Source organism: Ursus maritimus, unplaced genomic scaffold (genome assembly GCF_017311325.1).
Source record: "Ursus maritimus isolate PB19 unplaced genomic scaffold, ASM1731132v1 scaffold_1, whole genome shotgun sequence".
Taxonomy (NCBI): domain Eukaryota; kingdom Metazoa; phylum Chordata; class Mammalia; order Carnivora; family Ursidae; genus Ursus; species Ursus maritimus.
In genome coordinates, this window is record NW_024423343.1 from 75,756,662 (window position 1) to 75,782,911 (window position 26,250).

A 26,250-nucleotide genomic window follows, 5' to 3' on the forward strand; every position below is an offset into this window, starting at 1 on the left:
TTTAGACCCATGTTGAATGTGACTTTAAAAATTTTTAAAGAAAATTGGATTATCAAATAAAACCTTTTCCCAGGGGAGAAAAAAAAGAATTTTCTGTCTGAATACTAAATCTGTCTTGAAGAAATAAGATAATTTATATGACATAGGTCTCTTGTGTTGATCTTTTGGAAATTATTCGACTCTTTTTAAAAAATTTATATTTAGATTCAATTAACTAACATATAATGTGTTATTAGTTTCAGAGGTAGAGGTCAGTGATTCATCAACCTTATTTAATACCCAGTGCTTATTACATCACATGCTCTCCTTAATGTCGATCACCTAGTTACCCCATTCTCTTACCCCCTTCCCCTCTAGCAACCCTCAGTTTGTTTCCTATGATTAAGAGTCTCATGGTTTGTCTCCCTCTCTGATTTTGTCTTGTTTTATTTTTTCCTCTCTTCCCCTATGATCCTCTGTTTTGTTTCTTAAATTCCACATATGAGTGAGATCATATGATAATTCTTTCTCTGATTGACTTATTTCGCTTAGCATAATACCATCTAGTTCCTTCTACATTGTTGCAAATGGCAAAATTTCATTTTTTAATGGCTGAGTAGTATACACACACACACACACACGTATTGTATGTATATACTACATCTTCTTTATCCATTCATCTGTTGATGGACATCTGGGCTCTTTCCATAGTTTGGCTATTGTGGACATTGCTGCTATAAACATTCGAGTGCAGGTGCCCCTTTGGATCACTACATTTGTATCTTTGGGGTAAATACCCAATAGTGCAATTGCTGGGTCGTAGGGTAGCTCTATTTTCAATTTTTTGAGGAACTTCCACACTGTTTTCCAGAGTGGCTGCACCAGTTTGCATTCCCACCAGCAGTGTTAAGAGGGTTCCCCTTTCTCTGCATCCTTGCCAACATCTGTCGTTTCCTGACTTGTTAATTTTTGCCATTCTAACTGTTGTAAGGTGGTATCTCATAGTGGTTTCGATTTGTATTTCCCTCATGCCAGGTGATGTTAAGCATTTTTTCATGTGTCTGTTGACCATTTATATGTCTTCTTTGGAGAACTGTCTGTTTATGTCTTCTGCCCATTTCTTGACTGGATTTTTTGTTTTGGTGGTATTGAGTTTGAGAAGTTGTTTATAGATTTTGGATATTAGGCCTTTATTTGATAAGACATTTGCAAATATCTTCTCCCTGTCAGTTGTCTTTTGGTTTTGTTGACTGTTTCCTTTGCTGTACAAAAGCTTTTCATCTTGATGAAGTCCCAGTAGTTCATTTTTGCCTTTGTTTCCCTTGCCTTTGAAATTGTGTCTAGCAAGAAGTTGCGGTGGCCGAGGTCAAAGAGGTTGCTGCCTGTGTTCTCCTTTAAGGGAATTATTTGGCTCTTGATTTTGGAATATACAACCTTTGCAACAAGCTGCTCTTTTTTATTTTATTTTTTTAAGAGTTCCGCAGTTCTGTGAACAAAATATTGTAGTGGAATCATTTTACAGATTTACTCCTTTAATGAAGTGAGGTTTGCGGGATTTTATTTTTAAATTTAAAGTTATTTGGTAGTAGAATGCCTTATATTTTTAATGTTTAAGTTGAAATTCTGAATAAATATTTAATATTCTTCATTTTTTTTTTTTCCTTAGAGCAAAAGATTGCCTAAAGGCCATAATGAAAAGGGTAAATCATAAGGTTCCTCATGTTGCTCTGCAGGCGTTAACTGTAAGTAAAAGTCATGTTATTATTTGACCCAAATTTTAAATGTGTATTTGTTTCAGTATGTTAAGTAAGATAATATCTCAACATTTGTATATTGATTTTTATTTTAATTAATAGCTTCTTGGGGCTTGTGTGGCAAACTGTGGAAAGATATTTCATTTAGAAGTATGTTCCCGTGATTTTGCAACAGAAGTACGTGCTGTGATAAAAAATAAGGTAAATTTTTAAAAGAGAAGAAATTTAAGTCATTAAAAAGTACATATACTGTCTGCCGTTTTAACCCTATATAGCATTATAAAGTTGTATTATGAATGAAATCGCTTTTAGCTAAGTTTGAAATGAAATAAACTTCCTGTTCTAAAACTTGATGTTTTTATTTGTAGCACCAAAAACTGTTTTCCTTCTCAAAGCATATATACTAGTGATAATAGCTAATCTTTATTTAGAGTTATAAGCAGTCGCTGCTTTAAGAATTTTACATATACTGTCTTGTTTAATGCTCTTAATAACCCTTAGAAGTTAGAGTCTCTTGTTATTCCTATTTTATAAATGGAGAAGCTGAGGCTTAGTGAGAAGTTCAGTAACTTGTCCCAGGTCATGCAGCTAGTAGTGGCATAGCTGAAGTTCAGATCCAGGTTTCTATAACATCAGAGTCCAGACCAATCACTATGCTGTACTGATTCACACTAGAGATGGTAAGCAAAGAGGACCTTTATTTTAGAGCAGGGTTGGTGGGTGAGGGGTCTTCACAATAGGGTTGCTGTTACTGATTTCTTAGGTATAGAAACTCTGAAGCTTCTGCTATTAGTGGCAAAAATCCAGGAATTTTAGTTTAGTTGATATAAAAAGCTTAATCTAATATTGAGTATATTTAAAAAACTTAGAAGAAATAACGTCTGAATATAAAAGATCTGTTGTCATTATACTGAGAGTTAGAAATTGATGTTTAAAAGGGTAATTTTACAAGAAACAACTCTATCTTAAAATTAAAATAGGCATTATCAAACACTCATCTAGGCTAGGGACCGCTGGACTTTTGTTGATGTTTATATAATTAAAGAGAATTTTGGTGGTGATAATCTGTTAAATACTTCACGTACTTACTTTAACCATTACGTCAACCACAGTTTTCTTTCTTTCTTTGCATTGCCCTTTTGAGGCGCATCCTAAAGTATGTGAAAAGCTGAAATCTTTAATGGTGGAGTGGTCAGAAGAATTTCAGAAGGATCCTCAGTTTAGTCTGATATCTGCAACTATTAAATCTATGAAAGAAGAAGGAATTACTTTTCCTCCAGCAGGTTCTCAGGTAAGAGATGCATTTAGATCCTTGGTTGACCTTACACTATTTTGAAAGTACGTATCTTATATAAAAGCTAGGCAAGGTCTGTCTTAATCATCCTTTCCCACCTCTACTTTGCAGGTGTCTGTCTGAGATAGCGCCTTGTATTTAGTAGATGTTCTAATTGTCGAGTGAATTTCTTCTAAATATCAGAACTTTGAGAAGTGAATCAGCCATAAATCTGTTTAATGCTACTCTAAGTCTAGAGTCATGTAAAAGGCATAGATGTATGAGGGAGTCCTTATGTTTAAGAAATTTATAGTAAATTTGGAGGGTAGCTATATACATGTGAAAAATAACTAAATTGTAAGTGACACATACAGATAAGGGAGGGGCAACAAAGACTAGATGCCAGAAGAGAGAGGTAACTACAGACTGGGATGGTAAAGAGGTAGAATTTTTAGACCGGAATGTATTTCAATAGATAGGAGGGAAGAGGTCCTATTGGGGGAGGAATGATATGAACAAATTCATGGTATTGAGAAAGCTCCACACCTGTTTGTTGAGGAGTGAATTTGCCTGGAGTGAATGGTTTACATATAGATGAGTGGAACTGTAAGCCTAGAAATTTATTTGAGGAGATAGGGAATAGCTTTAGTAGGACAGGGGTGGAGGGATAATGAGTCACAGAGTGGGCTATTTAAGTGTGGGAGAAGAACACTATCTTGAGTTTTGCTTCAGTGCCTCTCGCCTTCCACTTAATATTAGGTATACAGGCTAGGGGAAGAAACTAAGGGGAGTACTGTATATTTTATTTTAATTTAGACTGTAGACTAAACAGACAGAATCTTTAGAGTTGACCGGAACTAAGGGTTCAGGGAGCATTTGGGGACAAAAATCTTGTAAGTAATGAAAGCTAGCATTTTTCTGCTCTGTTTTCTACATGTCAAAAACCTATGTTTAAAGACCTGGTTGATGGTTCAGGATCCTGGACATCAGGGGCGCTTGGGTTGCACAGCGGTTGGGCGTCTGCCTTCGGCTCAGGGCGTGATCCCGGCGTTATGGGATCGAGCCCCACATCAGGCTCCTCTGCTGTGAGCCTGCTTCTTCCTTTCCCACTCCCCCTGCTTGTGTTCCCTCTCTCGCTGGCTGTCTCTGTCAAATAAATAAAATCTTAAAAAAAAAAAAAAAAAAGGATCCTGGACATCTCTTCTGTGCCTTTAAATTTAAGCATGACCTTCCTAAGTCCTTGCTGTGCCTGAGGAAGCACCACGAGTCAAGTACAATGACTACTAAAAGAGAGCTTAGCATGTATTCCTAGAAGTACGCCTGTTGTCTCTGTCCGCCCTCTTCTCTTCAGTAATTATCATGGCTTCTTGCTACTGCCTCTCGTGGAGCTTTATGCCCCTCACTGAATGAGATACCTTGGACAGTTGAGATCAGGGAAGTACAATCAGGAGATATTCGTATTTAAGTACTTTCTGTGGGCCATGTTCTGTGTCAGATACTCAGATGGATGCAAAATGTAAGCCAGTTTGTGCCCTTTGTGAGTTGATAATGTTTTCTTGAAACTCTGATGTTTTATTTTAGTATTTGAAAACTGCTACTTAAAATTTTTACAAAGAACTTCACTTTTAAAAGAAACTCGTCAGTTTTTTAAAAATTAACATGTGCGAGTAATTATAGAGCTGTGTTTTCTTTGAAACGGTGGCTGTGTTCATTTTACTCATACATTTACAGACTGTCTCAGCTGCTGCCAAGAATGGTACATCATCGAACAAAAACAAAGAAGATGAAGACATAGCTAAAGGTAAATGTTCAAGCATGTATAATTTAGTGTTTCTTCGAACATCCTTGCCAGAACAATTTATTTAAATATAAATTATAATCAAACTTGGTATGCTTTTAGTATTTTACCTCACATCTAGTAGGGTCTGAAAAGTAAGGAAAACAATGGATATGATACAAGATTGATTTAATTCATAATCCTTTTCAGTAATATATATTTAATGTCCTACCTTTGGAGAGATTTCATTTCACCTTTTCTTTAATGCCAAAGTTATGAGTCAAGCACAGAAATATGTTCACGGCTTGTCCTATATGGAAAGCTACCCATATTATAATGTCACAATCTGTTTGCTATAAAAATAATAGCTGCTGTATATGACAGACTGTGATAACAAGGAATGAGCAAAAACTTTATTTTAAAAAAATGTCATGATTTTCTGCCCTGTCCTCCCACATCCCAAGAAAGTTAACTATTTAGCATTTAATTGGACAAATAAAACATTCACTTCATTTATTCTTATTAAGTATTACATTATTAAACATTTCTTTTTAAACTTTAAAAATCAGAATTAATTCTGGCTCCCTTGTTTTTTTGCATTTCATTTTTTCAAATTAGCTATCGAGTTATCATTGCAAGAGCAGAAGCAGCAGCACGCAGAAACAAAATCCTTACATCCATCTGCAGAAATTCAGTTAAATAATAAAGTTGCAAGGAAAGTGAGAGCTTTATATGATTTTGAAGCCGTTGAGGACAATGAACTCACCTTTAAACATGGTGAAATTATTATTGTTTTGGATGACAGGTAAGTTTCAGATCTTTATTTCTGGAATATTTTGAAGTTATTAAGTATAATCTTTATTTAGAATCTGGGATATTCAGGTCTTTGACTTTGGTGTATTTAAATCATAAAAGAGCCTTTTCATACCTTAATTTTTTTTCTAAAATAGAAGTTAGACTAGATAATGTGGGTTCCTTATTGTTTTATTAAATTTGGATGGTATTCTTTATATCTTGGATAAAAGATGTATTAAATAATATTGTTGCTTATCACAACTGCAAAACATAAATATTTAGTCGTCTGAATCCATTTACATTAGGAGTTGTGTATATCAAAATTACTGGCAAAAAAAAAAAAACAACCTTTAGGAAGAAATACAGCTATATTATCTTTTTTTTTTTAAAGCGGAAGAGAGGGTGAGGAGGGGCAGAGGGAAGAGGGAGAGAGAGAGAGAATCTCAAGCTGACTCCATGCCCAGCTCAAAGCCCGACACAGGGCTTGAGTTCACAACCCTGGGGATCATGACCTGAGCTGAAACCAAGAGTCGGATGCTTAACTGACTGAGCCACCCAGGCACCTCAACTATATTATCTGATAAAAGCAACCAGAAGCTATGCTCAGTTCTTCCCCAATTCTTAACTTGCTACTGTACTCTCCCTCACAGTTTCTCTATCATTTAAGGTTATAGTAAAGAGTAGATCTATTTTACATCTGAAGCTCATATAATATTGTATGTCAACTACACTTCAACTTTTAAAAAAAGGATAGATCTGTCTCTATTGGGTCTAATTCTATTTTTTACTTTGTTTTTAAAAGAAGTAGATGAAATTTAGCAAGGGTGACACCTAACAGCTTGTTGCTATGAACAGAGATTGCAGATGCATTTGGTATCTGTTATAAATAACTTAGGATATATTAGTTAAGTGCATTTTTAAATGAGTAGATACACAAAATGGTTTTACTTTCCCGCAGTAAATGGTTATTGAGAAAATATTATGTAATAGGCTCTGTTTATATAAAAAAATGAATGAGGACACAGTTCTGTCTTATAAAATCTAGACTAAAGGGAGTTAAAATTTCTATAGATATTTGTATGGAATGCAGATTGTGAATGCCATAAAAGAGGTAATGTTGGGGTCCAGAAGAGACCAGGTTTATACCACGTACAAGCATCTGGCAAAGAAGGCTTAACCAGGGGGTTCATTTCAGGTGAACTTTGGTTTTGATGGGATAGGAAAAATTTTGCAAGAAATTGAGAATAGGAAAAGAAGGTCTCTTAAGCAGTCTAGAAAGTAATCATTTTCCTTCTTTAATTTTCTTTTTTAAATAATCATTTGGAGTGGAACACATGATCCCTGGATGAGAGTAAATAAATATTAAGGCTCAGAAGTAGTGTGGGCTCTGAATACAGACAGCCTGAAATGTCAGGCTTCCTAGTGTAGCTTTAGTTAGAATATTTACAAAAGAACTTAGGTTTATACTTCAGGTACTCCTATACAACTAGAAAATTAAATTTATAAAATAAATAGAGACTAAACTACGATATGAGTAGTTTTTGGTCTAAGATTCAAATTTTGAGTGTTTTATGTAGTGAGAAAAAAATTTTTTTTGAGATTTGTGGTATTTTAATTTTCTTTTTGTGCTTTCATGTGTTTTTTTTTTTCATTTTTTAAAAATTTTATTATGTTAGTCACCATACAGAAAATATTCTAAATAAATTGCTGTTTGGGGTGCCTGGGTGGTGCAGTTTGTTGAGCGTCTGATTCTTGATTTCGGCTCAGTTTGTGATCTCAGGGTCATGAAGTCCAGCCCCAAGTCAGGCTCTGTGCTCAGTGCGGAGTCTGCTTCAGATTCTCTCTTCCTCTCCCTCTGCCCCTCCCACTAACGTGCACGTTCTCTCACTCCCTCTCTCAAAAATAAATAAGTCTTCAAAAAAATAAAATAAATTGCTACTTACAAGGTAAATAGAGTACTGAATAATGGCACAGGTACTTTATCTCTTCCCTTCACAGACCTGTACTACCCTGTGCTGTGATAACTCAATTCTGTGACTTTTGCTTTTGTACCTGTTGTGAGTCTTTCATACAGAATGTATCCCCTTGACATCAGTGGAGGTTCACATGGCATTGTACTCTTACTGCAGTCTGCAGGCTGGCAGTGAGTCAAGGGCTACGTGGCTGTGCTGCATGTGTCTCTTCACACATGTTTAAGCGCAAAGTCATTTAACAACTTAGACTCATATCAGACTACGTTCAGTTGAGACTTAACACTGCAAAAGGGAACTTTTTTCTTGATAACTTCTAAGAGAATTCAACATGAATACGACGGAATATGTAGATTGATTGCTATCATTTTAATGATAAGATACTCCAATCTTAAAGTTGCCGTAGACATGCTCATTAACACCTATAGGTTAAATGTTGTCATTCTGGGTGATGGATTGTTACTGGCAAGATATTTAAGCACAAATGCAAACTTGGGTCCTAAAGTTAAATGGCAGTCTTCAGTTAAAAGGAGGTCATCTACATGATCCAGAATGTGACTATTCATTGTTTTCATATTGCTGTGGAAATGAAAGCACAAAATTAAAATTTTCACATGCAGAATTTGAAGTCCCTTGAAGATACATCATGCTTGGACTTCAGCTTAAGAAACACAGAGCTAATAGAAAAGGCACACATTACTTATTAACAGAATATACCCCCCCAAAGAAAAAACTTTTCACTTTCTACATTTTTAGCTTTATCTCACCACTCTTTGTTTGTTCTTTTTGTTGTTGTTGTTTTGTTTTTAGGATTGATTGATTTATTTGTCAGAGAGAGAAGGAGGGAGAGAAGGAATATGGAAATATGAAAGAATGCAAAAGAGGGTACTCTCCCTGCCAAGTATCAGGGCATATTAATAAGCTGTAGTAAATAAATTTATAGATAGTTCAACAGAATGGAATCCAGATCCATCTGCTCATGAATAGATAGCAGCCGGCTGTTTGAAACAGGATATCATAAATCAGTAGAAAAATGATGTACTATTCAATAAATTTTTACTGGGATGAATGGCTCCTTATACAGTACAAATAAAATTTTGATTCAGTTTCACATACTACATTTGGTTTCTGCTCAGGTCATGATCTCAGGACTGTGAGATCGAGGTCTGTGTCAGGCTCCATGTGCAGAGTCTGCTTGAGATTCTCCCTCTCCCTCTGCCCCTCCCTGCACTTACACACACGCATGCTCTCTCTCTAAAATAAAAGAATCTTTAAGCAAAAAAGAGACTTAAACATGGGGGAGAGATAAGAAAGAAAACTTAAAACTATTAAGTATGTTGGAAAACAGATTTGGGAGTTCAGGGATAGAGAAAGACTTAAGAAAACTATAAACTATAAAAGATTGCTAAATTTGATTACATGGAACAAAAAACACCGTGCAGTAGAAGAAACTGTAAACATATGTTAAAAGACAAGTGACAGTTTGAGAGAAGATATTTGCATAATTCAGACAAACAGTTGCTATCCAGAATATATAAAGAACTCCTACAGATCCATGTAAAGAGAGAAATAGCCCAGTGGAAAAGAAAAGTAGACAGAAAACATGAACGAACAGTTTTATAGAAGGGGCCGTCGGAATGGCCCGGAAAACGTGGATGCTCAGGAAGTGCAAACGAGCGTAGCCTTGAGATATGATTTCTCTCCTGTCTGGTGTCAAGCATTGCTTGGACACGTAACAAATATGAGAGAAAATGACATTCTCACATGCTGCTGAGGGAAGGAGGATGGTACATTGCCGTAACCACTTAAGAGACTATTTGGCAGTATTTGGTAAATGGAAAATGTTTTTATCCTGAGGCCCAGCAAGTCCGCGGCTGTGGGTAAGCCTAAAGAATTGTTGCTTGTGTGCCCTAAAGTCTAGAATGATCATTACACCAATCTTTTTAAGGTGAAAGACTGGAAATATCTAAGTGTCCATCCTTATGGGGATGGATAAATCAAATATGCTGTGTTCAGATGATGGGTCTTTAAAAGGGATAAACAAGATATGAAAGTATTAACATATAAAATATAAAAATCTATAATGATTAATATATCTATAGACTTTGATATAGGTATATATAAACAAAAAATACACTTGCAGGAAGGCTATATACCAGCTTTATGGTAATGGTTTGGTAGGTTGGATGTGGGATTGGGACTTAGGCTTGTTGATAAAGGGGACTTCATTGTTACCTATATATATTTTTTTAAAGCCCAAAATCAGCTATGACCACGTGTTTAATTGGTTCTAAATTTAAATATGGGAATGTGGATGTTTGCTTTATTTGTGCTTTTCGGTATCTTTTATTAAGTTTAAGAACTGCTTTTAAATATAGTTGAATGTGAACTAGTATTTTCAAAGTAGGCTAAATTTAATTTTTATTTTAATTCCTCTTGCCGCTAGTGTACTTAAAATGTAGAGGAACAGATGACATTTTTGTGCTGTATTTTCAGTGATGCCAATTGGTGGAAAGGAGAAAATCACAGAGGAATAGGACTCTTCCCATCTAATTTTGTAACAACTAATTTAAACATAGAGTCTGAGGCAGGTAAGTTAAATTTTAAGGAAGATTAAATCTATTAAAGTTTTTTACACTCGAGTTTTATGGTTCAGTTTTGTTATTTTTTGTTGTTTTTTAAGTAATTTGTACACCCAGCGTGGAGCTCGAACTCACGGCCCTGAGATGAGGAGTCACATGCTCTACCCACTCAGCCAGCCAAGTGCCCTGGTTCAATTTTGAATATAAAGTAGACTGGCATTTAACTCTGTTTTAAATTATTTATAGATAGTACAGTTTAATTTCTTACCAAATTAAAGGGTTAACTTACTCCAAGTCAATTCCAAGAATCATTTTTTTTATCATTTTATTTTAAACTCTTTGAGTATAAGGCATAAAGGGCATATAAGGCATGAAACAATCTGTGATGACCATGCAGATATTTAATTCAACCTAATTATGGTTTAAGAGGCAGTTTGTGGTTTCAGTATAAAGAATATTGGTTTTATTCATCACTGAACCACAGTATCGAAGGGAGTAGGTGGCGGGGTGGGGGCTGGTTGACAAGTGCCAAGTGTGATTACAAGGGTTAGGAGTACTCCTAAATTTTAAATTTTTCCTCACCTTAATTTGATCCTAGGGAACTTGAAGCAATAATAAAGCAATATAATTAAGACATTGGGTTCCTGCTTCAGATCTTCTGCTGTCAACCATGCAGAGAAGGCTTCCATTTGTTATGCAGGCAGAAAGGTGGGGGGTTGCTGAGTGTAAAGAGCAGCTAATAGTATTACTAACGATGCTCATGATCAGAAATAATATAGTTCAGTGGTGTTTGAGTAATCATTTATCAGGTGTTGTGCAAAGTCCTTGGCCTGCACTATTTCATTTAATCCTCATAACACCGTGAGATAGATACTTTCGTTACCCTATTTTACAGATAAGGAAACTGAGGCTGATGGTTTATGTGGCTGGTAGGTGTTAGAGCTGTGATTCTCAAGTCAGCCAGTCTCCTCTTAGATGTACTTATACTGACTTACTATGGGACATGTCAGTGCTAGTCTGTATTATCAGTTTTAGAGAAGAAACTTAAATCGCGGACTCTGGGAAACAAACTGAGGGCTTCAGAGGGGAGGGGGGTAGGGATTGGGATAGGCTGGTGATGGGTATTAAGGAGGGCACGTATTGCATGGTGCACTCAGTGTTATACACAGATAATGAATCATGGAACATTACATCAAAAACTAAGGATATACTGTATGGTGACTAACATAACATAATAAAAAATTATTATTAAAAAAAACTTAAATTGTGAAAGCTCTGTGCATTGTGTCTAACATCATCTTTGTATGGGTGGAGTTGATGGCATTCAATTAAAGTAAACTTGAGAGACTTAAAGACTCATTTAAAGACTGAGTACTTTGCTGGTATTTATACTTTTTATTCCTCTAGTGTGACTCTCTAAGTAGTTGTGAAAATTGTAGATGCTGTTTTTAATAACTTTGTAAGACCATGCTCAGGGGATCCTATTTAGAAATTTCCCCTTGGCATAGGCTGGAGCGCCTGAGCTGTGGTTTTAAAAGTAAAAAATATTCTGGCTTTTCAGTATATCCTCATGTTATGTTGAGCTCTGTTCCTTAGGACCTGGTTGAAAGTTAGCCAGATATTTGAAGTAAGTGGCTAACTGTTGGGACTTAAAAATCCTTTGGTTATAGAGATTTTTTTTTTTTTTCCTGAGGGGGTACATTTTATTGGAAACCTTAAATACTTTTCAGACAGAACACAGTATCTTCATTCAAGGTTCTCACGGGGCCTGCAGAGCAAACTGAGATTTTTGGATTAAGGGCAAAATAGATTTTAATTGTAATTTTATTTTTATCAAAATTTACTTTATTAAAATACAGTACATTATAGCAACTCTCCATTGAACATTTAAATAGTTCTGGATATGTACATTTATAAATTATCTTTCAATCTTCTCTTTATGAAAGGTAGGGGATTTTTTGTTTTCTGTTGCTTTAAAACTATTATCAAACTTAGGTTGAAATCGAGTATTTTTTTTCATTGTGAAGATGAAATCGAGTATTTTTTTGTTCATTTGGGAAATACGTTTTTATAGCAAGGAAAGTGTGGATGGAGCTCATATATTTAACTCTGAATTTAGCTGTTCAGATTACACTCTACTGTCTTATGTATTCACCCTAGTGGTAACACTGAGTTTTTCGGAAAATGTCTATAATGACAGTTAATATTGCTCACTTGTTCCACTAGAAGGTAAGTTCCATCAGGGCAGAGATTCTTGTCTGTCTTATTCACTGATGTATTTCCAGTGCCTGGCACACAGTAAGGGCTAATAAATGTTTGTGTTATGAATGAATGAACATATGTAATAACGTATGTTAATTATGAAATGTGATGACTAAAGGGTTTCCTTTTTTTTCTTATGGATAATCACAGACTACTTACATATTAGTGACTAAAATACCAAAGTAAATGCTGAGGAACTTAAAGTTTACTTTGTTTCCATAGCAGCTGTGGACAAATTGAATATAATTGATGATGAGGAGGAGGAAATTAAGAAATCAGAGCCTGAGCCTGTTTATATAGATGAGGTAGAGTTTTTCTTTTGTTTAATAGTTAAACAATCAATACTTTTAAAATCTATTATCCTTGAGAATGCTTGGAAAGAGTAATTTTTATGTTCATTAAAATGAAAGCTTTTGAGTTTCTAAGTGTCCATTTACTTTTTTAGGATAAAATGGATAGAGCCCTGCAGGTACTCCAGAGTATAGATCCAACAGATTCAAAACCAGATTCCCAAGACCTCTTGGATTTAGAAGGTATTTAGTGAGCATTAGGGATTACTTTAATGTCATTTAATAAATTTTAGCAATTTTAATGTCTTAAATGTCTTCTGCCTTGTGTTTGCTTCTAGAAATTAGAGATTGCTGTTGGAAACAGACTAGTATAATAAAATACTAAACATATAACTTGGAAGATGTTATAAACCTGCCTGTCAGGTTCAAGAAGGAAGTCTTTATTTTTCTGTAAGCCCACCAGTGATACTGGCTGAAGAGAGTTGCAGTCCAACAAAGAACAGAATTAAGAATAAGAGCATATTAAATTAATTGAGTCAAAGTGTTAGAAATTCTTATCTTTCTTATAATTCTCTTGTATCATGACTTTAAACGGCAAAATTATACATGATCGGTGTTAACTTTGTAATGTAGTCATTTGATGCATGTTGATGTGTCTTTTTAATCCCTAAGAGATTTGAAACAAATCTTTTTATGCCATTTTTTTAATCCTTTGGGAGAAAACCTCTGATATATGGATAAATCTTAAATCTTTTTATAGAAGAAACTCTGGTTATGAATATAGAATACCACACTATTCATTTTATCAGTGTTTACATTTGGAAATAACACAAAATGTTTAATTTTAAAATGTCTTAAGTACTTGAAAAATGTTCATATGTAATCTGTACACAATTACACATTTTATGCAGTGTGACTCAGTTCATTTACTTAGCTGTTAGTTTTCTAGGTTTTGAGATGGCTCCAAATTTCACAGTCATAAACTTAGTATAGTACTTCAGAGAGCATGGTCAGAGTTCTCTTTGGATTTTGATTTTGCCTTTGGTCATAGATATTAATATTGGTGCTATTTAATACTATTTTAATAGTATTAAAATTAGGTCTTTTATAGTCCTTTCTCTAGCATAAACTTCATTTTCTTTGTGTTATGCATGGGTTGTATATTGGTGTGCTCCATTGTTAAAAATTGTTGAAATTGATTTAAACTGGTTTAAGTTTCAAGGTTGAAAATTATTTTTGTATTTACAGATATCTGCCAACAGATGGGTCCAATGATAGATGAAAAACTTGAAGAGATTGATAGGTGAGATTCTTTGTGTGGGGAATAACAAGTATAGTTTTCTTTCTTTTCCTTCCCCCTCTTTCTTTCTTTCTTTCTTTCTTTCTTTCTTTCTTTCTTTCTTTCTTTCTTTCTTTCTTTCTTCTTTCTTTCTTTCTTTCTTTCTTTCTTTCTTTCTTTCTTTCTTTCTTTCTTTCTTTCTTTTCCTCTTTCTGATTTTATTCATTTGTTAGAGAGAGAGGAAGGAGAGGGAGAGAGAATCCGAAGCAGACTACACTGAGTGCACAGTCTGACGTGGGGTTCAGTCTTGCGACAGCAAGATTGTGACCCAAGCTGAAACCAAGAGACAGACGCTTAACCAATTTAGCCACCCAGGCACCCCAACAAGTACAGTTTTCTTAGGATTACTTATTTTTTGGCAAAACTTTAAGGTGTTTTGTGGAACTGTCAATTTGTTGAAATTGTCTCTCAGTTTCCAAAACTCTTACAAATGAATAGCAAGCTGGTACTTTTTATTTTGGTAGCATTTTTCCCCCGTGGCAGTATAGTATACCTGGAATCATGGGTTCTTGCTCTTAAGCTACTGCTCTTCATTTTCTTACTTGGGCTGGAACTGAGGGATAAAGAGGAATGAGGAATAAAGCTGAATAGAACACAGAATAAAAACTATGGTCTTGTGATGAGATAGTATTTGTAAAACTTTCAAATGAAATTTCCCTTGTATTTGTGAAACTAAATCCAGTACACACACCTCTCAGTTTTCTTGTATTTCTGTATTCTCTTGTCCTTTTAATTTCCTTATCTGACATAGTCTTACTCTTCCTTAGAAATAGCAGCAGCACTGAAGGATAGACGCAGCATTTTGAGCTTTTCATTTATTTTTGCTTTTTCTGGTTCTTCAGCTTTCTGTTTGAAGTCACAGGCAGAAGCCACAGTGAATGGAAGACAAGGATAAGGATAAGTCTTTACTGTTCCATCATCTTCCCTTTCTAGATTCTGGTTATTGAACTACTGTATAAAACCTCACAAGAAGATGGGGCACCTGCGTGGCTCAGTCGGTTAAGCGTTTGCCTTGAGCTTAGGTCATGATCCTGGGGTCCTGGGACCAAATCCCGCATCGGGCTCCCTGCTCCTCGGGGAGCATGCTTCTGTCTCTCCTTCTGCTGCTCCCCCTGCTTGTTCTCTCTCTCTCTTTCTCTCTCTCTGTCTTTCATACTCTTTCTGTCAAATAAAATAAAATCTTAAAAAAAGGAAAAAAAACCCACAGAACTACTTTACTTCTTATCTGCCTTAACCAGAGAAGGGTGGTAGCAGCAAGATTTTTTTTAGTCACTGAAAATTATAATCTTTTTCCATAAGATTTTTTAAATCGTTATATTTTCTACAGAAATAAAAAACAAATCCTTGTCAAAAATTATGAAATGATGGTGGTAGTTTCACAGTTTATTCTTATTTTGGAGAAAACATGAAATATCTACATACACATCTACTGTGGTTTCAGTGCAAGTATATTAATGGTCAATGAATAATCAAACTGCAAATGATTAGAAAGAAAAACGTCAGTATTACCTTAGGGGTGTGGCTAGGAGTTACGATTATTATAAACCTTTATGGATCTTAAAAATAGTCCATATCCTTTAACCCAGCAAATTCAGGCCCATGCTAAATATATAAGGATATATGCAAAGATTTACCTATTAGAGTATTCGTCAAACCATTATTTGTAACAACAAAATTGGATTTGTAACAACAAAGTTGGAAGTAACTGAAACGTCTTTCAGTGTGAGATTGATTTTTAAAATAAAATTACAGGGGGAATGAAACATGAGAGACTATGGACTATGAGAAACAAACTGACGGCTACAGAGGGGAGGGGGGTGGGGGAATGGGATAGACCGGTGATGGGTAGTAAGGAGGGCACGTATTGCATGGTGCACTGGGTGTTATACACAACTAATGAATCATCGAGCCTTACATCGAAAACCGGGGATGTACTGTATGGTGACTAACATAATATAATAAAAAGTCATTATTAAAAAAAATAAATAAATAAAATAAAATAAAATTACACATCTATACATTCTACAATAAAAAGCATTGTCATTGATAAATATCTATTGACATGGAAAGATATCATACTATGTAATGAAAAGCAGAGGATATGACAGTATAAACTTACTTTTATTGATAAAAAGAATATCTTCAAAGGAATAGGTCTAGCACAGTTAAAAATCAGCATGACCATTTCTGATACGAGTTAATTTTTTGAGTCACCGCTCACCTCTTAGTCATTTCTTCAATTTCAGTTTCTGAATAGGCCAGCTGGCATTTTCTTTTGCATGGCCATGACGACAGAGGCAGCTCCTATTCTGGAAAATGCTTGCTGTTCTTCAGCAAATTTTCATTGACTATTTATCCTTGTCAAGCATTCAGAAATGAATAAAATATCCTTGTTTTCCCTTTAGTGGGTCATCATCAGTTTGTTTTTCCTAATTAAAAAAACAACATTACTGTCAGAAAAAGAAATTTTACATTTATTTTCTGTCTGTCATTGTTCAGAATGAGATTTTTTAGCATTTATCACACTAAGAAATTATATTGGGCAAACATGTAAATTGACTCCAAAAATGTTTAGATAGACGTATTGAAGAGAGATCGATGGTTTGAACTTAACAATGTTCCAGACTTCTTTTTTTTTTAGAGAGAGAGGGAGAGTGCAGGAGGGGCCGAGGGAGAGGGAGAAAGAGAATCTTAAGCAGGCTCCGTGCCCAGTGCAAGCCTGTCTCAGGGCTGGATCTCACCATCCTGAGATCATGACCTGAGCCGAAATCAAGAGTCGGATGCTTAACCAACTGAGCCCCTGTTCCAGGATATTCTAATCTTATTTCCTACTGCCCTCCAAAAATTGTTTTCTACCACCTTGATCAAATTGACCTTTTCATTCTTTCATTGTGTACCCTTCTCACTCCTTTTGCCTGTCTTAATTCACACTGTCCCACTGACCTGGCTTAGTCTTCTTTCTTTGCTTGGGCCTATCCATCCTTCCTCAGGTGCCAGTTTAAGTCCCAGCTTCTCCATAAAGCCTTTTCAGTCTACCATCACCCAAATTAGTCTACTTTTCTAAACTCTTCTGTTCCTTACCTATTTCATATAATTTTGGATTCAATTATATGCCATCTTGTATTGTTTGCTATATTCCATATGCTTAGCTTTTTCTTCCTAATAGATTGCAGTCTCTTTGAAGGAGAAAACTACACCTTCTGCTCCGTTTTCTTTGTGCTCGTATAGGTTTGGGCACAGTACAGTAAAAAAGTTTTAATTGTTTTAGGGTTATCTCTTGAATCTTTGAAGGTGATTTCTGTGTTCTGCTGGTGTTTCATCAGTATACTGGGTTATGTGGACCAAATGCCTATGGTTAATTCTTAGTCACACCTTTGTTAGCATGGACACTAATTTCTGAAGCTTTCTGTGTGGTTTACAAATGATATTCTGAAAATAGAGTTTTACCTGCTTTATATAGTCACACATGCAATAGAGGAAATAGCACCTTTTTGTTTGTTTCAGACATAACATTATAAAGGAAATATTATAGAGGAAAGGTGGCAAGTCTTGATAGGATTCAGTCCAGGTCATTTACTTGGTAGTCCTGTGTCTGGTCTTCCGCCTCTGTTGCTTATCCTTTGAGCCTCTGTGTATATATAAAAAGAGCTACATTTAATAAACAGGCTCTGGGTGCCACATGAAGTGGCCATTTAACTCGCGTGAACTTGTCATTTGCAGTGGGAGTTCTTTATTACTCCCCAGGGGAACAGAGAAAATTGTACCAAGTCAGAAGGATTTGCTCTGGAGTTCCTTGGGCAGATTTGAAAAATCTCATATTTGGATTTGTTATTTATACAATAAAGTATCTGATTTCACTCACCTTCTCAAAAGAAACCAACAAACAAGACCAATAGGGGCTAGTTTATATATACATTGTTTTTATTTGCATTTTCAAGGATAATTATTAGATTTTTTTCATTTGATTCTTTAATGTATATAAGCAAATGAAAATGTGTGATTTTGTTTGTGAGTGTGTTTTTATTTCAGTCATATCGTGCTTCAAAGCAGGCTCTGGACCTTGACTGAGTATTCTACTTAGATTTTAATTAAGGATTGGGCTCCTCCAAAATTGAGAAATTATTTTGCTTTGTAATTGGGTTTTCAACAGAAGCCTATAACATGTGAGACAGAATTGTGCTAGCACCAAAATTACGAATTGGCTGAATTTTTATGACGTGTGGAAGGGACTTCCCCTAGTATTATGAAGTCCTATCAGCCTAGTTATTACGAGAATTAAGGAATTCCTCCTCCCGTCTTCCCATGGTGAATATTCTGTCATTATATATGAGGAATCTTTTTAAAGTATGAATAGAAAATGCTAAATTTAAAAAGTAATTTATGTTCCTAAATACATGCTTAAAAGCATTGAAGAACATTAAAGTTCATTTCTTCTCCATCAGGAAGCATTCAGAATTGTCTGAATTGAATGTAAAAGTCTTGGAAGCCCTGGAACTATATAACAAGTTGGTGAATGAAGCACCAGTATATCCAGTCTATTCAAAGCTCCATCCTCCAGCACATTACCCACCTTCATCAGCTGGGGTTCCAATGCAGGTGAGCATATTTTTGAGAACATTTTTCAAAATTAGAAAAAAGTTTTAAACTCAAAAATATGTTTTAAAGGTTAGTATTAAAATTTCTGTGGTCCATGAATAAAATCATAAAATTCATCTTTGATGGTCCAAAAAGTATGGGCTAAACAGTTAGCATTCACCAGGACAAATTAGATATGGCTATTTTACAAATAATTTTAGTTCATTTTTAACATGAACAAAGAGACCATTACATAGGTGATAGGAGTTCTTCATTTGCTTTTGTAAATATAAAGCATAAGTCCTTGAAGTAAAAAGTTCAAGTGCTCTGATGTAGGTCAGTGCCTGACCTGTCAGAAGTCCTCTAGATGAGGTACTGATGCCGTTCCTGTTGCTCAAAAGCAAGATTTAATATTTCTTTTAAAAATTTCTGAAAAGGTTTCTTTGACTTACATGATTAGTAAAAGGCTTATTAGTTAATGAACTTCTTTTGTCCTCAGATCACGCTATATATTTTTTCTTTTATGCATGACTTAAATTGTGAAAAATTCATGTGCAACAAGGACGTGATGCAGGCCTGTCAGCGTAGGGTCCAGAAGCCATTAACGAACGGCCTCTTTTCCCGGGACTTTACACCTTGTCTGTGCTTCATGCTGAAGTGAATACTTACATTTATCACTATCGAGTATTCTGAAGCCTTTTTCAAATTTCAACCAGTTAGCAATTGAATTCAGAATGAATCTGGACGAACAAAATTCATGTTAATTTATGAGAACTGATATATAAAGGAGTGTGTGAAGGAGACACCAAGGAGAAAAGATAGAATGTGGGTGCATAATCTAGATGACTTGACATGACATAATTGTTAAGTAAAAAAGAAGCGTTTCTATGGTAACTGTCACATCAGACAAGATGCATTTATCAGATATGCCATGTCCCAAACTTTGGAAAATGGTGAAAAGAATCATTACATATGAGGGTAGAAAGGATTTCTGGGTGCAAAAGACCCTGAAGTTTATTCGGTATCGCTTCTGTTTTCAATGAGTTTATTTGCTGCTACTGTGAAAGTGGAACAAAATTGAAGTGTCTCCACCATTGTATGATAGAACGATGTTATATTTGCTTCTTTGTGTATCTCTAAAGGGTTGTCATCCCTGTGTCAGGTTTTCGTGTTTAGTTGCGTACTATGTACAATTAGCTTCGCTAAGCATAACTCAGATTTTTAAAAAGTTAGCTTTCTGTCTGATTCTTCACATAACTTCTATCTATACTATTCATGCATGACAGCATTTAAAATATTCAAAGGTCCTATTCTACTTAGAAAAAAAATTCCGTACTAAAAATGTTGGAGTAACATACCATGAGTTAAATCTACGAAGTCTACTCAGGAACCCTGCACTGCAGAAGAGGTCCATTCCCAGGCTCCGCCTGTTATCATGGGTTGGTACGTGTTGGCCAAGGAAGTGATATGATTGCAACTACATTAAAGTCAATTTGGCACTTCAGGCATGCTAAATTTTCATGTCCATGGTCTTTTTTTTTTTTTAAGATTTTACTTATTTATTTGACAGAGAGAGAACACAAGCAGGGGGAGTGGCATAGGGAGAGGGAGAAGCAGGGAGCCCGACACGGGGCTCAATCCCAGGACCCTGGGATCATGACCTGAGCTGGAGGCAGACGCTTAACTGACTAAGCTAGCCAGGAGCCTCTCCGTGGTCTTTGCTTTACAATAGCTTTGTTTAAAACTGGAGTGATGGTAGTTACTGTATGATACTTAACTTATTAAGTATGTGCATTATTATATTTGGTAGGCAGATGGTAGATCTTACCCTTAAAGGAGATATTACCCCTGAACATTAGGTAGGGCATGTAAAATATCCAAAGAAACTTAGACCATTTTGCTATTTCCTGAGGATACATTTTCTTTACCTAAAAATCTTTACTTTTTTCCTATTTGTTGAAAAGGCAGAAAATAAAAGAGATATTGCTAGAGAGGGTCTGCACCCTGCCCTGATACCATTTATTCTTATTCTCCCAAGTTTCATTCTTAGAAAGGAGTTAAGTGAGTCATCCTGGGATAGGGATGAAGAAGGTCGTCATTGAATTGTGGCTTAAAGTGATGATAGGCTGCCCTTCAAGGGAGTATGTAGTTTCCTGGGGCTCTGCGGCAAGACGTGTTACTGAGTAATAGGCAACCTGGATAGATTCCAGCCTGCTGCTTAAAAATATGCCATCTCCTTTTCTTTCAACCTCGTGCAAAATAAAAGAACAATCAAACAAATCATAAATTTCCATAGATTTGGCATTGTGATTTGGAAGCTCTCCACTTTTTGTACTAGGGTGGATAGATTGGTAGAACCAGATTGCTCCCCAAAGAACTATTAACATTTTATTTCATGTAAGTCTTTTAAAGTATTAAATATTTTGTTAGATAGATGTTTGTGAAATCAGTGAGTCAACTTTTTCTCTTCGGTTAATAGACATACCCAGTTCAATCACATGGTGGAAACTATATGGGTCAAAGCATTCACCAAGTCACTGTTGCCCAAAGCTACAGCCTAGGACCAGATCAGATTGGTCCACTGAGATCTCTGCCTCCAAATGTCAATTCCTCGGTGACAACACAGCCTGCACAGAATCCATATTTAAGGTAAGTTTTGGGAGGCTGTGTTAATTTTGTAATTATATACATTAAATTTTCACAGAATTTCATAATGAGAATAAATTGACTTTTCTTTTTATAATAATAGTAATTTTATTATAATAATAATTGAGATGAAGTTGTAGAACTTCTTATTCGTAATGCCATGAAGTCAGAATGCTCTTAGCTTTATTACCTCTACTAAAATGGTTGCCCAAGCATGGCTTATAGTCTGGGTCTCTGGGACAAACTAAGGCTAACTATCCCTTACAGGGACCAAGCCCATGATACGCTTAGCACTGTGCTATAATCAGCCTAGCAAAGTAGTCCCAGGCATATTTATCTGCATGTACTCCTGAATATCAGAAAACTTTACTTTGACTCCCAAGTGCATTTGAGCTGTAGAATTCGTGGTCTAATTTTTTTTTTTTTTGAGAGAGAGTGAGAGAGCACTCAAGGGGAGGGGCAGAGGGGGAGAGAGGATCTCAAGCACACTCCACGCTGAGCTTGGAGCCAGACGTGGGGCTCCATCTCACAACCCTGAGATCATGACCTGAGCCTGAATCAAGAGTGGACGCTTAACTGACTGAGCCACCCAGGAGCCCCTGTTGCCTAATTTTTTATACTAACACTTCTGTTCTGAAAATGCTTTCTATTAACTGCTTAACCATACAAAATGTTCATTCAATATAGTCATGGTAGATGATCTCTAAGGTCTCTTCCCACTCAAATTCCATGAGTGTAAATTTTAGATATTATCTGAAAAGTAAGTAAGCCTGTTCACATTGATGTTTAGTTCAGTTAAAATGTAAAATTTTGTTATTCTTTGTGACACTAGAAATTATGGAGAAAAAAACTAGAGCAGTATAGACATTAATCCTCATATTGTAAGCAGTGTATTTGGTATAATTTGAAATTATATATCTTTTTTTTAAAAAAGATGTTGTAGTATGTTATAGTAATTACAAGAACAAGCAGAAGTCCTGTAATTTGGGGTGAATTTTCAACTTGTTTTTTTGTTTTGGTGTAGTGTTAATAAGTAAACTATAGGTCAAGACTGTCTTGAGGGTAGATTCAGGGTCCTATGTGGATTAGTGTTCTCCCTGCCTTTATTATTTTTATGTTGAGATTCAGATTAAGTTACCAGGGGCAGCTTTGAAAGTGCCCTATCAAAGGAAAGTGTAGAGCGTGTGAGGAAAAGAGGTGGCCTCCTCCGTGCTGGATTGAGAGCTGGAAGAAGGGAAAATACGGTTCGCAGGTGTGCTTTGGGGGGTTCTGTGCTCGTTGTAGCTGGCCAAGGATACCACTGCGATCTGCATCTCCTCAAAAGATTTTTAAATATTTGCAGTAAGAGATTTTGAAGAAAACAAAATTAAGTAGGCCTTATAATCTTATATTTTGTTTCTTTTTTGAGTACTCTCTTACCAAATATAAAAATTGTATTAACAGTGTCGGAGTAATTAAATCATAATCAGAACAGCAGAGTTCTATAAACTTAGAAAAGGCATTTTTATTGTTTCATGATGATTGATCTCTGACCATGACGTAGATAATGCAAAGTAAATATGGTTTTCTTTTTAAAATTTTGTTTGTAGCACTGGACAAGATGCTGTTTCCAACCCTACCTATATGAACCAGAACTCTAACCTTCAGTCAGCCACTGGAGCGGCTGCTTGCGCACCGCACATGGGGAGGTCTGTGGAGGTGCCGCCCTACCAGAACGCGACTTGCAGTCTGCCGCAACTTGCCGGCTTTCCCGTGGCAGTTCCAGCTCATTCGGTTGCGCAGCAGCAAACAAATTACCATCAGCAGCCTCTTCTTTAGAACAAACCAAGCATTTTCTTGAAAGCCTTCATATGTGTATCACTTGACCCTTGTGATTCTAATCTGAAAACATTAAAAGAAAAAAAAATTGCTTTTCTCAACTCAAAAGAACCATGAATAAATAAAGCACAAACACTGACCTTACTCTGCTAGGCCATGAAAGGGCTTTTTCAGTCCAGTTGGTTTGAAGTCCAGCTTCTGCCCAGAGGCAGCTACAGGTAGCTTCCAGTGAATTTTGTCTTACTGTCAAATCTCTACACCAATCTGGACACCCAGGAAGTAGCCTTATGACACTAAACAGCAGGAGATAGGAGTATGAAATTTTTACTTTAAAGAAACCACTGTTTATCCCTAAAACATGATAATTGGGAGAGCACCAAAACCTTTTGAGGGTTTTTTTTGTCTGCTTATTTTTTTCAGTGTTCGCCACAAAACCATTATTTCAAAAGGCGGACCTCTTTTTGGGTGAGCATTTAGTTTGCCAACATATTTCCCTCTGGCTTCTTAAATTGCAGTTGTGTTTGCAGTACTGTCAGTTTTGCTCTCTGTTATGTTGAGTAATAATTAGCATATAATTGTCTATAGAAGCAAGAGCAATTTGGAAGGAACAAAAATGTTTTCGGTTACTAACAGTGAGGACCATATAAATGCAGATGTGTGATAAAGCAATTAGCTAGTCCCCTGTCATGCCGGCTGTGGGCTATGGAATGTCCCACGAAACATTTCCATTCCCTGAAGACACATTTTTCTTACGAGGCTCCCTTGTATTTAGAATTGCCACTAATGACCTTCTAAAGTGACTGGCCATTCTCTAATGAAGATAATAAGGTCCACTTGTTTTCCTTCCTGAAGTGTGGTGTGCAGAGATGCTGCATTTTCTTTTTACGGATTACTTGTGAATTTGAGCCATGAGACATTCCTAGTAATTTGATGTGATGTATCCCAAGCATGAATAATAAGTGTGTGTTTATAGATGTGTTGTTTCTTTAAACAGGTGATTCAAGTACCATTGCTAAGCCAGGCTGTTGAGAAATTTGGCCATTCTTTTCAGAGATGATTCTACGCCTGTGCGATAATAACAGGCAGTGGATTGATTGGGAAGCTATCAAGACAGTTTTTCTGAAGCCTACGTTTTATAAGTTAGTTTACAGTACTAATAGATTCCACATACTGTAGGAATTAGGTAATAAACCAGTAGGGATTGTTTTCTCCTAAAAATTCATACACTACTGCATCATCTACCAACTTTTTAGATAACACAAAAATAGAAGGTGGCGAATATATATGCTTACAGATACACGGTACTTAGACTGGGAAAAACAAAGGACATAAGTGAAGTTACTTGCCTGGGAGCAAGATTTCTAAATCTTGTTTTAAAGAGAACCCTTCATCCTTCTGCTAAGAATCCTTTTGAAGACAGTGCTCTGGAAATTTTTGTCATTTATCTATTTACAGAAATTAAATTACAAGTATGTTCTTTTTTCAAAGAAACTGTGTCCTAGAATAAAATAGTCTATATACTACTTGGTCTACATTTAAAGCAAAAAACAGTATTTGAATGCCCAGTTTCTGTCATTGTCTTATTTCAGATATAAGTAACTGAAAAGGTTTTAACCTTCAATGTCTCATGTTCTTTTTTTCATCCAGTATTTTCCTTCCTTGTGAATTCAATTATATACTTAAAAAAAATTCTAAAATGGTACCTTATTTTTTTGGAAATGAACTTCTATTCTTTAAGGAAAAAACATAAAAAGCATTTATAAAGCTGCTCTTGATAATGTTTGCATATATATCGAAAATTTTACATTTTTTCCTCCCAAACAGTATTTAATAAGGTTATTTTAATGTTTGTGTAAATATTTCATGTATAGTTGTGATCTGAATTGTAAAAGCTTAACTCTGCGTAAGTCTTTGAACTAGTATAAATACTGCACACCCACTGAATTGGGATCAGCCAGTTAAGTTCACCGAATGTAGTTTTGGAATAATATAACATGCAACATGTATATAAATTGTGTATATTGGCATTTATCTGTTAAATTTTATACATCCAAGTTTCTTCTCCCTCTTAAAAACAATTTTATTTTGGCCACAATGTGATGAATTTTGTGTTGCAGGTTGTCAATAGTATAAAAATATTATTAAATCTGTGTACTAAGATGGTATTTTCGTGTTAATAGGAAATAACAGGGTTGTTATTTTTCTTTCTTTTTCATGATCTTATGGGTTGTATTTATTTTAAGACCTCTTTATAATTAAATGTTTTCTGCCAAAGGAATTGTCTAATATCAGATTTCTACATTGGGTTCATACTTGCTGTTTTATAAAAAAAATAAAAATAACTTCTATTTCGTATGAAATCTCGGTACATTAGAAAAATTTTCTGAAAATTTATAATAAAATCACTTTTCATCAATGTAGAAAGAATTTCTCTTGAGTGTTAAAATATAGGAAGTGGGATATGTTCTTAGAGTTTGGAAAATGTACAGTCTACCAACATTGTCTTATAATTTGGTAGTCTACAAAATTACCTGAACATTAAATAATTATACTATTTGTCAGGATTTGAAATTATTTACAGATGCATTGTCATCTGATGTTATTTCAAGTAGTTGATACTTGACCACCTAACAAATTTCACTGTACATTTTAAAGATTGCGAAGTTTCACCTTCCAAATTTTTTAAAAATTTATTTTGAATGTTAAAAATATCATGGCTTAGGTATTTTTAAAAGTTTCTCTTAGTAAAAATCATAAGTGTCTAGTGTTTTGGCTCCTAAGGGAGGATTTACTGAATTGTTATGAGAAAGCTCAAGTTATTTTTGTAAGTAATAAATTATAAATAATATAGCACCAATCTATCATGCTTTGTTTCTGTGAGAAGACGTTTTTCTTATTTACTGACATCAATTTTAGTCAGTAAATAAAGGGAGGACTCAATTCTAGGGATTTAATTTTTTTGTTAGTATAATTTAGTTTCTTTTGGAGATTAAAGATTTAGATTTATTTTTTTAAGTTTTTCCCAGAAGAATTATTCTAATTTTACCAAGCTAAATTTGAGTAGAGTTTTCTAAAACCTTACTGTGTCAAAAAGAGAAATTATGTTGCTTCTTACAAAGTGTAGTGGGAGGAATCGTGTCCCCCCCCCCCCAAAAAAAAATTCATGTTTGCCTAGATTGTCAGGATGTGA

General features: G+C 35.3%; 1 protein-coding gene across 2 annotated transcripts in view; it reads left to right on the forward strand.

Annotated features, from left to right (window-relative positions):
* Positions 1–25,913, forward strand: part of STAM2 (signal transducing adaptor molecule 2) — a 46,067-nt gene extending 20,154 nt beyond the window's left edge. The window contains exons 3-14 of one of the 2 annotated variants that reach the window (XM_008686982.2): positions 1,646–1,721; positions 1,836–1,934; positions 2,878–3,024; positions 4,738–4,807; positions 5,402–5,588; positions 10,045–10,139; positions 12,618–12,697; positions 12,838–12,925; positions 13,931–13,985; positions 18,464–18,617; positions 21,076–21,245; positions 22,832–25,913. In XM_008686982.2, coding sequence (XP_008685204.1) covers positions 1,646–1,721; positions 1,836–1,934; positions 2,878–3,024; positions 4,738–4,807; positions 5,402–5,588; positions 10,045–10,139; positions 12,618–12,697; positions 12,838–12,925; positions 13,931–13,985; positions 18,464–18,617; positions 21,076–21,245; positions 22,832–23,060 — 1,450 coding nt within the window. In that variant the 3' untranslated portion in view covers positions 23,061–25,913. Of the gene's footprint in view, positions 1–1,645; positions 1,722–1,835; positions 1,935–2,877; positions 3,025–4,737; positions 4,808–5,401; positions 5,589–10,044; positions 10,140–12,614; positions 12,698–12,837; positions 12,926–13,930; positions 13,986–18,463; positions 18,618–21,075; positions 21,246–22,831 lie in introns of both variants that reach the window. The other variant, XM_008686981.2, reaches the window with a different exon arrangement.
* The last annotated feature ends 337 nt before the right edge of the window (positions 25,914–26,250 follow it).